Below are 14,676 nucleotides of genomic sequence, written 5' to 3'. Positions count from 1 at the left end.
AGAGACAGAGACAGAGACATAGACAAAGATAGAGAGACAGAGAGACAGAGAGAAAGAGACAGAGACAGAGACAGAGAAGGAAAGGTGTTTTGCTGCAATTATTGGTGATCTTATTAGACATCTTCTAGACCTTGCATCCTGAAGAAATAGTGATCATGTAGTCTGTGTTTAGTTTTTCATAATTTGGGGGTTCCCTTAATGAATAATTGACACAGTTTTTTATAGTTATTTCCTCTAAAGGCTGTCCTTTTCAGGATTGCATGCTGATTTCTGCATGTGTAGACACATGGCTGAAGGACTCAGACTGCCTTCTAATTTTCCAAACCTCACCTGGTTTAAAATAGCCCTTTTAGCAGGATTCAGAGAGTTGATTCCTTGCAACTTCAAGCTCAAAAATCCCTTGCCCCTCTCCTGCTCAGCATATGTGAGCTATTAGGAATTTCATGTCAATGAGACACACAATCCTACTTCAGAAATTTATGATAGGGTAGCAAGAACTATTCAAACTGAATGTATGAGGACACTCATTATACACAATGATAAACTGTAAATATGGAAAATGGATGGAAAAATATGGAAAGCCCCATATAGTATAAACAGGTTGTTGCTAGACTCACCTGGGGAGATAGAAGAAGCTTCTCTGAGAGTGTTTGCAGGACAACACTTGAAGAATGTCAACAGTGAATAGATAAAGGTTTGAAGGGGGAAAGAAGACTTTATCTAGAAGACTTTATCTAGCAGAGCCATTAGGTAAGAGACACTGAGGTAGGAGGCATGTAATATACAGGAAGTGTTTCCAGCATCTCAGAGGAGATTCTCCCTCCCCTTTTTAGTATCTCCAAGCAGTTGTACAAAAGGGTTTAGACCTAAGATCTCCATTTATACATATAATGCCCCTTGATCAGAATCACCCCTCCCATCAGTCTCCCCCATCTGTACCTGAAGGTTTCTAGTTCTGTTTTCACATATGTACATAGAGTATAATGACCTATTCACCCATCATTTCTCTTTCCATTCATCTACCCTCTCCTTTTGTCTCTTCCTCATGAAGATCTATTCCAGCTTCCTGGTTTTGTTTTATTAGTTTTATTTTACTAAACTCTTGTTCACAGGAGTTATACAATGGAATCATATTCCTAAAGATACCATACTTCGGTCAGCTTAATTGTGTGTGTGTGTGTGTGTGTGTGTGTGTGTGTGTGTGTGTATGTGCGTGCGTGCATATGGTTCTATATACGTTTTCAACTACATTTATATTTTGAGTGTAACTTCTACTTATGAGAGAAAACATGCACTCTGACTCTCCAAACCTGATATTTCACTCAATATAATTTTTTCCAGGCCTATCCATTCCCTAGCAAATGACACATTATGCTTCTTGATGAATAAAATTCCTATCATCTATACAATATACATATACAAGTATTATATACAATACATACATCACATTTTCAGATTACATTCTTGTTTGCATTCAGGGATGCTTTCCATTACTTGTGTCCTTCTAGGCTAAACATGTTATGATTTTTTTTTTGTTGGTCATGGGACTTGAAATGTGATTCTTAAATCGAGCAAGGCATGTTTTCCATAAGATATGCAGAGAAATGTGCACACACGGGGCTGGGAATGTGGCCAAGTGGTAGAGTGCTTGCCTAGCAGGCCTGAAGCCCAGGGTTTGATTCCTCAGTACCATATAAACAGAAAAAAAATGGAAGTGGTGCTTTGGCTTAAGTGGTTGGGCCTGGGCGCTGTCCTTGAGCTCTTCAGCTCAAGGCAGGTCTCTGAGTTCAAGCCCCATGACTGACCCCCCACCCCAAAATGTGCACACACAAGTAAGAAATGCATAAATACTCGATGATGCATTAATGCATTGTTATTAACATACCATTCCATGGGCATACTCTATGCACATGTTCATGCATACACTTAAACTATAGCATGTTAAAGCAGAGTTTTAACATAGTGTAAACACAGGAAACATTTCTACTAAATCTGTCAAGGAAGGAAAAGGCCTTCATAGAGTATCCTACGGTGGTGAGTATGCTGGGTGTTGCCTGTAGTGCTTGTTTAAATGTCACTGTGATTAGGTGTGTGTTTGGCAGAGACAAAAACTAAACCTCTGCCTTGACCCCAGGACACATAGGGTATCTGTCTACCTTCAAGCTATTAGCGTGTGGCTTAACAATGAGACAAAATTTTAGGCTCACTTTTATCCCAGAGATCTTAGTTCATGAGGCATTTGGGCCTTTGGGCCTTCTGCTTCATGTCCCCACTCTGTTCTCCATTTGTACATGGAAAATGTTCATTGAACTGTTTGGGGTGGTATAAGAAGAAGAAAGACTGGTATTACATCTCCATTTCTTGAAACTCCTAAGATTAGTGTTCTAGAGCTGCCTCTAACTGAAGACTATATAAAAAAGTGCATGTCCAGGTAGATCTGCAAAAAAAATTACAGAAAGAATTTTTGTATGTTTTTATTGTAGAAATACTGTACAGAGGGGTTACAATTACATGAGTAAGGCAATGAGTACATTTCCTATCAAACATTGTCACCTCTTCCTTTTTTTCTCCCCACCATTCCCCCAAGTTGCAAAGTTCGTTTTCAACATAGTGTCTTGTACATCTCGTTGTTACAGTGGGTCAACCTGTATCCTTATTTAAGCATTTTGTTTTTCCCTTCCCATCCCCAAATTAGAAAAATGTATATACAAGATACAGGACACCGGAATCAAATACAGTGAAAACAGGGGTTATACCATGGGGGAAGAACATACAAAAGAAACAAAAAAATCATATAATACATTTTAAATACATTAAAAACTAGCAAGCAAGAAAAAAAACCTAGTGTGTCCCTATCTTGGGGTTCATTTCAGTTAACATTATCTTATATGATCATATGTACATAGATTTTGACCTTTTCGGCTTGTCCTAGTTATTGCAAATAAAGGAAATCATGGGACCTATGTTTCTTTGGGTCTGGCTTACTTTATATAATTTTTTCCAGGTCTTTCCCATTTCCTAACAAATGGGGCAATGTCATTCTTTCTTATGGAGGCATAGAATTCCATTGTGTGTGTGTGTGTGTATGTGTGTGTGTGTGTATGTATATATGTGTGTATATGTATGTATGCTTGTATATACCACATTTTCTTGATCCATTCATCTACTGGGGGGCATCTGGGTTGGTTCCACATCCTAGCTATGGTAATAATGCTGCAATAAACATAGTTGTGCTGGTAGCTTTAGTGTAGCCTTGTTTTTGATTGTTTGGGTAAATGCCCAAAAGTGGGATTGCTGGGTCATAGAGGAGCTCTATGTGGAGTCTTTTGAGAAACCTCCAAACTACTTTCCAAAGTGGTTGAACAAGTTTACATTCCCACCAACAGTGCAGTAGAGTTCCCTTCTGTCCACATCCCCTCCAGCATCTGTTGTTATTAGAGTTCTTGATTTTTGCCATTCTAACTGGGGTGAGGTGGAATCTCAATGTTATTTTGATTTGCATTCTTTTATGGCTAGAAAAGTTGAGCATTTCTTCATGTGTCCATTGGCCATCCTTCTTTCTTCTTCAGAGAAGTTTCTCTTTAAGTCTTTAGCCCACTTATTTATTAGGCAGTTGTTTCTTTGAGGATTTGTTGTAGGGGGATTTAGTTTTTTGAGTTGCAAGTATATTTTAGATATGTGACCTTTGTCCGTTGTATGGCTAGTGAAGATCTTCTCCCAGTCTGTAGGCTTACAGAAAGAATTTTTGGGGTATTCATCCAACTTCCCGTGGGTAACAGGGAGGTAGGCAGCAGTTGAAGATACAGGTTTTCTTTCCTAAACAGTGAAAAATAATTATGCATCTATTTTTTTTCTTTGTAAAATTGTTCTTGCATATCCCCCATCCCCCTTAGTCATTTTAGGTATCACCCAGTATATAATTATAGTGAGAGAGAACACACATTGAAGGTCTATTATGGGTCAAGCTCTGTTCCAGGCTGTGTACAAAGTAGCTGATTCCCTACTGTGGTCCCTGAGGACAGGCAGGGATGCTATTCACAACCTACAGAAGAGGCAAGTTAGGCATCTGAAGAGGGGAAGTGCCTTGCTTGAAATTATGAAGCTTTTTTTTTGGTTAAGCCCCACATTTGAGATGCCACAGCCCACTTCCAGAAACCTTACGTCCTAACTACCTCATCCTAACTAATTTATGCTTCAATTCTTATTCACAAAAAATGTGGAGCAGAGCAAGATTCGTGGCATTTAGCTGGAATCTTTGCAACCCTGACTCTCCAATGTTGCCATCAAGAATATCTTCTTTACCACATCTTACTTGGGTATATGTGTATTTCTATTTCCTTGGTTTTCTTTTTTATATCTCATTTATTGACAACATCTTAATTATTTCAACTTCCAAACAATGACAAAAAATACAAATCCTGCCCCATTATCTGTTTGCAGAATGCCCCTGATCAACGACTAATTTTGTCACTTCATTTTACTCACTGTATAGTAGATGTTAAATTTCAGAAAAAGGTTAAGTGAGGTTTTGATTGCCTTTCCATTACACGTACAGATTTGAGAAGACTTGAAGAGTAATTACAAGTTCTTCCTCTTTGGACAGGGAATGTTGTCATTTATTCCAGTTTCTTTTGTTCTCTATGAAGTGTTGTAACTACCTATTTGGCTATATTGGAAAATTTCATTTTAATGGTTACTATTTTCAGTAGATTTTTTTTGTCTGTCATGGGTCTTGTACTGTGGGCCTGGGTGCTATCCCTCAGCTCTTCAGCTCAAGGCTAGTGCTCTACCACTTGAGCCACCAGTGCCACTTCCAGCTGAGGAATTGAACCCAAGGCCTTATGCATGAGAGACAAGCACTCTACCACTGAGCCACCTTCCCAGCCCTTGAGTAGATTTTTTTAAAAAAAAACTGTATATTCTGAGTGGATACTGTTGTGGTCAGTCAGTCATATTGTTACCATTAACGGCAAGAGTTCTTATTTCAGACAGATCTTGTTTTGATTCTATGTAGACAGAATGGAAGTGGGTAGATTCAGGATTTCTTTTGAGGCCCAAGGAAAAGCACAGAATAAAGACAATTGCTGGTTTCCAGCTTGAACAACTGGCTGAATGATCATCCTATCAAAACAGAGAGAGGGCTTGAGAGGAAAGCAAATTTGAGATTCGGTCTTGACAGGAACTGTCTTGATTATAAAATTAAGTGCAATAGGAGAACTGAGAAAAACAGTTTCATAATTTGATGCAACTGGGAATTCAAACTTCATATTGTAAATTTATATACAAAAAGATTTTTGCATGATAAAAAATGACAAAAGAGGCACCAACTAGCTTTTATAACATAGGTTACAAGTTAACTTTAATGTTTGCTAAACTGGACCAATTGACAAACTGCAAAATCTTAGTCAATAAGAATTAGTCAATATTAGTCAATAAGATGGAGGTAAATTTGCTTTTAGATGGGTATAAATTTAAAGTTTGTGTCTATTATAATCCTACGTGGGAAAGTAGACATAAAAAAAGAAAAATATGTATGCCTCACACAAACTGTAGCCCTGCCTAAATTTTGCATGGCCATAGAATCCCTTACAATAAAATATTTTGGTTGAGAATAGATACCCTAATGCAATACAAAACAGAGATTAAAATCAACTTGGCAACTTACAAACTGACTAAGTCAGATAAAATTCTGTTAGCCCCCAGTTAAAATAATTAACAGACCTAATATGAAACAGGGGTTTCAGGTGATTGACAGATAAAATTTAACTAATGAAGGGGTGATTGTCCTCATCGCTTCTTCATTTAACAGAAAATGTTTGCCTGTTCTTAGCCCTAAATAAAACTGATGAGCCACTTTCAGATGGATTGTTATACTCATAATTCTGGTTCTCTATCCACTAAGGCTCTTATACTTGATGCCTGATGTTAATTAAAACTACCAATTTTGGAAGGGGAGTGAGGATAAATAGGACTGTAGTGTTGTATATGAAAATAGAACAATGTAACTTGTTGAAATTGCTTTAAGATAGAGAAAGGAGAATAGGAAGAATGCTATATAGGATAATTTGGATGTAGGTACATTGTACACATATATGGAAATGTCATAGCAACCACCTCCCTTGTATAACTAGTTCATGCTAATAACAAAATCTTTTTTTTTTTAAAAAGAAGCTACCAAGTATATTTAGGCAGCAACTAGTATATATTTAACTCTTACAGAGTTGGCTACCATGTTCTGTTCAATGCTGAAGACTTTGTTTTAGTTTAGTTATACATTATGTGTACATTTGCACAATTTATTATATGTTTGTTTTAAGGCACCACACATTCACACATAATTTATTCACCTTTGATTTTCTTCCCAAAACTAGGAGTTAATGTCACTAAGTAATAATGTATTACGCTTGCTATGCTAGGCATTTTCTTTTCTTTTCTTTTTTTTTTTTTTTTTGGTCAGTCATGGGGCCTGAACTCTGGGCCTGGGTGCTGTCCCTCAGCTCTTTACCTCAAAGCTAGCACTCTACCACTTGAGCCACAGCACCACTTCCGGCTTTTCTGTTTATGTGGTACTGAAGAATCGAACCCAGGGCCTGCCTCATGCATGCAAGGCAAGCACTCTACCACTGAGCCACCTTCCCAGCCCTATGCTAGGCATTTTCTAGGTATTATAAGATTTGCTTTTTCTTCTTTCTTAAATTTTTTATTGTTATCATAAAGGTGATGTACAGAGGGGTTACAGTTACATAAGTCAGGTAAAGAGCACATTTCTACGACAGTGTTACCCCTTCCCTCACTCTGTGTTTTTCTTCTTATCATTCTTCTTATCATTTACAATCAGCCAAAGCAAATGTCCTCCCATGCATGACTTCACCAACTTTTTTTCCTTCCTATTTTAGACTTTTAGCCTTTTCAAACTGTGGCATTTAGTTTCTGTTTCTGACTGATAAGAAGAAAGTGGGAGGAGGAAGGGAACCCCTGGGACAGTTTGCCTAAGCAAAGGGTAATTAGTCCCATTCCACCTCCATTAAAAAAAATCTTTTAAACTTGCTCATTTGCCATGGGACATAGTAGAATTTGAACTTCTCAAGAAAGTGCTCTATTGAAAGGATAGAATAGGATATTGAAAATTCAATATTAGGTTAGGTGCTAAGAAGGCACAACTGTGCAAATTGTAGGCCTTCTGAATGAAGCCTCCTTAGTTTCTGTGTATGACATTGTCCCCAGTGCCTTTCTATTCTGCTTTTTGTTTGTGTATTTGTGTGTGCTGGTCCTGAGGCTTGAACTCAGGGCCTTAGCATCTGTCCCTGAGCTATTTTGCTCAAGGCTAGCACTCTACCACTTGGACCACAGCTCCACTTATGGCTTTTTGGTGGTTAATTGGGGATGAGAGTCTCACAGGCTTTTCCTGCCTGGGCTGGCTTGGAACCATAGTCCTCAGCTCTCAGTCTCCTATGTATCTAGGATTACAGGTGAGAGCCACTGTGTCCAGCTTTCTGTTTTGCTTTAATGTAGAGATATGATCCAGAGTCACTCCAAAGACACTTTAAGATGTTAAATAAGCCTGAAACTGCTCATCGATTCAAGAGTAATTCTGTTTTTATGAATTTATAATATGAAATTAATAATAAATTTGGCTAGGCTGTGGCCTTAGTTGCTGTGATTCTGTGGTTTTCTACAAGGTCTGTCCATGCTAAGGAACAGCAGGTCTGCATCTACAGCTTGAACAGGCATCCATGAAATCTAACAAGGACATCAAATTAAAGATGGTCAAGATGGTTTATTCATTTCTATCAGATCACCTGCTCCTTTTTAGTTATTCAGGCTCTGACAACACAGCCATTTAGCAAAGGTGTCTGATGGGTGGTTCACCTTAGAGTTTATTAAAAGGGACAAATAATACCTAGAAAAATTAAAAGGTGATTATATTTTTTGTTTTGCTTTTAAGAACAATTACTAGCTGTAACAAGGTGAACAAAATCTTTTTTTCACTTTATGAAGCCAGAATAAGTTTAATAACAAAATCAGTAAAAAATATTTTCAGAAAGGAAATTGTAAAACAATCTATGTCATGAACAAAGACACCCTATATCATGAACAAAGACCTAGACTATTCCTGAACTTGACACCTGTTATTGTACTTCCTGAAAGAAAGCCAGATACTAATTTGAGGATTTGATTCTGTGGAGGGCCATCCAAAGAGAACCTCTAAAAGTGCTGGTTATGCAGGAATACTTACCTGGAAGATGCTGCCCTCATGTCTGTACACAAGGAGGGGCCCAGCTACAAAAGTTCCGGGGAGTGGGAACTTCTACCTTAGAAATGACAACTTGGCCAGTCTTGATGTAGGCTGGACACTGGAAATACTCATGCAAACTAATCAAAGTTTAAGAACATGTATCAGTGTGTAATAGCATAGAAAGATCTAGATGCTTGTGACACTCATGTTTTGTTTGTGTTGTTTGAGGTGGCATTCTAAATATCAAAATTCTGATTTTATAATCTTTGGAACTTTCAGAATCAGAAAAAAAGGATCAAGTACCTTAACAGCAATCATAAATGGATACAAACCTAGATAGCCTGATGCATCCATTCTCACTGTGAGAAATAATTAGCCCAGGCCTTCAGTTGCCTGAACAGTGCTTTAGAGACTATCTTTTACAATGAAAAATATATCTCCTACCAAGTGAAGTCTTCTTCCTAAAGATGTTACCATCTTTAGGAGTTGTTAAATCATACTGGCCTAGATTTAAACGGTTACCTTCTTCTGATTTCTCTGGTCTCAGTCTTCTTCCTCTGAGTTGAGATGATAGAATCCCTCTGAGAGCAACCTGGCTGGCAAGTTCTTTGGGAATATGATGATATTTTAAAACTATGGAGGTAGATTATTCAGCCGGGAGGACCTCAGGGTACAAGCTACCTATAGACCCCTTTGAGACTGTATGGACTCATTATACACATCTACAGGTTGTTCTGACAGAAACAGGGACTTGACGATTTGGCTGAACTGTAGTTCAGTCTACAGTGATTTATTGAAGGCTTCGTGACTGGCATCAGTACTTCTGAATGCTCAGATTAGTCCCTTTCCGACTCCACCATATTCAAACATTTATCAAACACAAACATGAGGATTTTCAACTGGTGGAACAAACTGGTATGCAAAAGGTTTCTAAGACAGTGGCGACATTTTTCTACTGTTGCTTAAACCAAATCATGAAGACAGCCTAACCCCAAGCAGGTGGTAAAACTTCTGCCCTTCCCCCCACTCAGGCCTGACTTCTAACTATGACCTCACTACTGACATCATACCCCCAAAGGCTGGTCTAAGGCAGGAGCAAGCTGCCCCCTCTTATGGGAGCCAGGTGGCTGCAGGGCTACACTGGGAGGTGGCATCTGCGGGACGTGGGTGAAAAGACATCGTTGGAAACCCACGGGTCCCTGCACCCAGGTGTGCTCAGTGCCACAGCTAGGCTTCTACAGGTTTGTGCTCCACAGTACCCCTCAGATAACCCAGCCTTCTGTTTGCAAGGAAGGATGGCACGGGCTAGGGAAGAAGCAGGGGATGGCCAGCTGGTATCTGGTCGGGAGACATCATCACATACCATCCGAGTGTCTGTCAAGACCCCACAGGACTATCAGGATTTTTTGCTGGCAGAAAATAGCAGTGTTTGCCACTTTAAGAAGCAGATTGCCAAACGCTTACACTGTGACCCTGACCGACTGGTTCTCATCTTCACTGGAAAGATCCTCCGTGATCAAGACATCCTGAGCCAGCGTGGCATCCTGGATGGCTCTACAGTTCACCTGGTGGTGAGGTCTCGTTTGAAAGGGCCATCCTGTCCGGGAACACTGCCAGGCCCTACAGCCCACTGCGCCCATCGTTCTGAACCACCAGCCTCTGAGAGTGCGGGGATTCCAACAAGGCTGGGCCGGCTGGCCCGGAACTTCCCCGATCTAGCTGATGTCTTCTGCCAGCTGGCTCCTTTGCTGATGATGGCACCAGAGTCTTTGGTGCAGTTCTTGGAAGACCCTTTAATTCAAGGCCTGGCAGGTGAGAAACTGGCCAATGGCAGCCACGTTCCTGAACCTTCAAGACCTGTGCAGAAACGTGACCCAGCTCTCAAGACTCTGGAAACCTTTCAGAAGCCAGTCAGACAACACGAGCTACTGCAGGAAGAAAAGCAGAGCCTGGACTCTTTAAAGGCAGTGCCAGGTGGTGATAATGCTATGCACCCAATCTGCTCTGACATCCAGCAGCTCATGTTCTCCCCTCTGGCCCTATTGGTTGCCTCCAAAGGCTACGTTTCAGGTTCTGAATCTTACAGAGGAGAAGCCAATGGTCAAAGCAATTCGGATACTACCACCACCACCACCACCACCTTTGCACCTACCAAGCCATTGGTACAAGAGGTCAGTACAGGAGGAGGTGCCCATGTCAGGGGCATAGCCCCAAATCAGGTCAGTTCGGGGTGCAAAATTGGTATGCCAGACTTACACCCGGGGCAAGATTTTCCCTCCCAGGACAGCCAGCAACCCATAGAGAAAGCCAGTCAGCAGAAACTCTCACCCTCTGTTCTGCGCCGAGCCTTGCACGTCCTGCAGCGGAATCCATCTCTGTTACACCAGCTGGCCACCGGCAGCCCCCTGCTATGTCATATTCCGCTTCTTCCTATTCTCACCAACCCACGAGCACTGCAGGCATTGATACAGATAGAGCAAGGCCTACAGATACTGTCCAAGGAGGTACCGGGACTGGGACCATTCTTCCGAGACCCAGCTAGACCACGTGTGGCTAGAGGAGTCCCAGAAACCAGGGGTAGAAGACAAGGTCATGGAGAAGACCATGCACAACCCACACTGGCGGTTCTCCAGCTCCTCCATGCACTGGCCAATGCCTGTTCCCAGTCTACCCAATCTTCATCCCCTCCATCCCTCTTTACTGAAAGTCGCTACCAACAAGAACTGGAGCAGCTGAAGGCCCTGGGTTTTGCGGATCATGATGCGAACCTGCAGGCCCTCATCGCCACAGATGGAGACATCCATGCTGCCATAGACAGGCTTCTAAGGGTGCCACTGGTTTAGGGCTGTGCTCACAGTGCACCAATCCATGAAGAGAGAGGGGAAAGGGAGGAGGGAGAATTCACTTATTTAGGAATTCCTCCCTCTGTCAATGCCCAAGACTGTTCTACATTAAAAAAAGATTGCTTGGAATCCTCGTGTGTGTAGTCAGTTTGAGGGTGAGTAGATGAAGGGAAACTTCAATGGGGAGGTATTGATCATGTTATGTGGTTTTAGAAATGGTCTCTGCCTATTCTCCTATCCCTACCAACAGAAACTTGTTATTATTACTCCTGTTCAATCAGCAACCCACCATGAGTCAGTCCTACTTTCTTCCAGAGTAGCCATGAAGGAATCCTAGCTGTTGATCACCCCCCAAAGCCATGCTTTCCTTACGGCCTCTTAAAGGCACAGTTTTGTGTTTGGGTTTCTCTGGTTATAGGGACAATCTCTGAACTAGAGTTCTTCTTTGGTTCTATCTATGTAAGAATCCTGGTCTGCGAGGTTAGCTTCCATCCTCTGAAGATCATTCTCCCCTTCTATTTTTTTTTTAAATCCTGTAAAATACTTTATTCTGCCAGGTGCCAGTGGCATACTTGTGTAATTCCTGCTACTCAGGAAATTGAGATTTGAGGATTGTGATTTGAAGCCAGCCCAGGCAGACAAATCCATGGGATTATTTTATTTTATTGTAAAGATGTTGTACATAGGGGTTACAGTTACATGAGTAAGGTAATGAGTACATTTCTTGTTGAACATTGTTACTCCCTCTTTTGTTTTTTTTTTCCTACTATCCTTTCCTTCTCCACCTCCCTAACTTGTCTCCGCTGACATGGTAAAGATCATTTTTGAGCATAGTGCCTTATTCCATGAGACTCTTATTTCCAATGAAAAACAGCAACAAAACACAAGCCAGAAATGGGGAAGTAGCTTAACCTAATAGAGCTCCAGCCTTGAGTGAAAAAGTCAAAAAGTATGAGGCCCTGAGTTCAAGCCCCACTACTAGAATGCACACAGCTTGATTCTTCTGCCTTATGAGTATCTAAAAACTTGAAAATTATTTCTGATTTTTAGTCTCTGATTTCTTGCAAGTATCTCTTTTTCCATAATAAATGTACTTCTGTTCTCATTCCTCATCTTCCAAACATAACATTCTACCAAATTTTATTTACAGGATTATGTTTCTTGGTGATGTTTCCCTTGAGTTAACTCATTCCCTAATAGAGTAGTGCTTAGTATATTATACTTAGTAGCATTTTACATATTAGTATATATTAGTATATATTTAGTAATATGGTATATACTATATCTAGTAGTAGTTGGTATATTAGACTATTAATCTCTCAGAGAGTTTACCACATTTATTTGTAGTCACAGCTCTTCTACAGTTCTATACTTCGTAAATCCCTTAATGTCATTGTACTTTAGTACTTTTCCTAGCACACTGGCCTTCTCTCTGGGAAGACACCTAGGGGTGTCTCTGGTTCAGAATTTCCAAATATAGTCAGTCCATCACTTTTTCCCTCATCCATTCCTGCTCCATATCTTATATTTTCTGTGTCTCAGTGAAAGTCATCTGTAGTGTCCCAGCCTACCAATTCTCTTCTGTACACTTCAGATCTTTTAGCAATGTTACTCGTAAAACAGGTAGAGGGAAATACTTCCAGATCTTCATCTTCCTCTACCATTAGTCAGGCCCCAGTGGCTAGACTCCAAGTAGGATCATATTACCATCACCGTTAGTGGTCTCACTGTGCACTAGATCCTGTTAAAACCTGTTAGCACACTAATTTCCACATATCATTCTCCACATCACAAGATTTATTCTAGCTTCAAGGTGATAAAAAAGTAAACACAACACTGTATTTTTTTCCCCCTGTGCTGGTCCTGGGGCTGAACTCAAGGCTTGGGTACTGTCTCTGAGATTTTATCCTCAAGGCTAGTACCTTACCACGTGAGCCACTGCATCACTTCCAGTTCTTTTTCCTTTGCTGGTTAATCAGTTATAAGAGTCTCATGACTTTTCTGCCTGAGCTGGCTTCAAAGTGCAATTCTGAGATCTCAGACTCCTAACTAACTAGGATTATAAGTGTGATCTACCAGCACCTGCTAAAGATTTGTTTTAACATTTCTGAATAGCCCCCACAAACCAATTCCAGCTCTCTATTAGTAAACCAGCTATCATTCTGCTACCTAAAACATCTATTGGACCCATCTTCAGTCACGTGATTTTATAATGTGGATTAATTAAGAGAATGTAACAATGACTACTGTTGAAATATTTATTGTGATGATGTATAACACAGCCACGAGGCACTACATGATTTTAATCACAGAAGACACACATCTCTCATCACACAGAAATGCAAAAACTAAAGAAAAATCACTAAATATAATGATAAAGTGACTTTTTCTACAGGATATAAAACTAAAATTGAAACCTAAAATTAAAATAGGAACAGTGATGCAGTCTGATCCCTCAATGAGACCGGAGGATGGAATAAGCTATGATGGATGGCAGCCAGGATTGTGGGTCTCATACTGAATGTAGGGACTAGCTCTTCGATTTATGCTGTTTTCCCAGCCACAGTGGATCCCTTTTCATGGAATTAGCAAGCAGAGAGTGTGTTTTGCCTTACCATAATACAGGGGAGGGATGGGTTATGTTTTCAGCTCTTTCTGTGCCATAGTGAGGAAATCATCTACTGTTTATAAGGTACTAAGAATTGTCATTCACATACCAGAGAAAAATAGAACAATACATTTGCAGAGCGGGAGGAAGAGAGAGAATAATCATAAATCCTTTTCATACATTCTAAGACTGATGACTTTGTCTATCCTTAAGGACAACATCCTTAGAACATTTCTTTTGAATGCACACATAAGGTATTTTCTTTTTGAAGGGCACATATTACTCGTATAATTGTGATATTTCTATACATGGATATAATGTGGTTTGACCAGGTCTCATTCAAACCAGTTACTGTTTCCTCCTATGGTCTTTCTGCTCTGAGTTTTTTCTGTATGAAGACTCCTGGTTCCTGAGGACTCCGTATCATGAATTTGCCCCTCCAGCATGACTTGGAGCTGGCACAGCCAAAGTTGATACTTCTTATGTCCCTCGTGGAATTTGTGATCATTTTTCTTCTAGTTACTTTCCTGTTTTGTTAATAAGTTTTTTTATTATGAAAATACTGTACAGAAGGGTTACAATCACATGAGCAAGGTAATAAGCTCATTTCTTTCTTTCTTTTTTTATAAGCACATTTCTTATCAAGCATTGTTGCCTTCCCCTTTGTTTTTCCCCTTCCTGTTTTTATTTTTTTTTAAACCCGGGTAAAACTATCCTGAGTTTATGGATGTGCATCTAGACAAATTGTCTCTGAGTAAGAAATAACCAAGTTACTAAGTACCAGCCACTATTCTGGACATACATTTTCATTACTCATCAAAGTAGCACAATAAAGACAACCATTTATTAAACCAATAATCAATATGATACATACCAGTTTGATCCATAGCACTTTTTCATAACATTTATTATGTGTTTACTAATTATGTGTAAGCCACTGATCAAATACCTGCTGTGACAGTTTTAGAATACAAATGACCCAATCAGAA

At 40.0% G+C, this 14,676-nt stretch overlaps 1 protein-coding gene across 1 annotated transcript; it reads left to right on the top strand.

Annotated features, from left to right (window-relative positions):
- The first annotated feature begins 9,531 nt into the window (after positions 1–9,531).
- On the top strand, positions 9,532–11,079 carry Ubqln3 (ubiquilin 3). Its single transcript, XM_013035574.1, has one exon. It carries the CDS (start codon positions 9,532–9,534, stop codon positions 11,077–11,079), a length of 1,548 nt encoding a protein of 515 aa, XP_012891028.1.
- The last annotated feature ends 3,597 nt before the right edge of the window (positions 11,080–14,676 follow it).

Source organism: Dipodomys ordii, unplaced genomic scaffold, assembly GCF_000151885.1.
Source record: "Dipodomys ordii isolate 6190 unplaced genomic scaffold, Dord_2.0 Scaffold216, whole genome shotgun sequence".
NCBI lineage: Eukaryota > Metazoa > Chordata > Mammalia > Rodentia > Heteromyidae > Dipodomys > Dipodomys ordii.
This window is presented reverse-complemented; position numbering and strand designations above follow the sequence as displayed.

What these genes read in the sequence shown, in the direction of transcription:
- Ubqln3 (XM_013035574.1), top strand. Translation starts at nt 9,532, where the DNA reads ATGGCACGGGCTAGGGAAGAAGCAGGGGATGGCCAGCTGGTATCTGGT.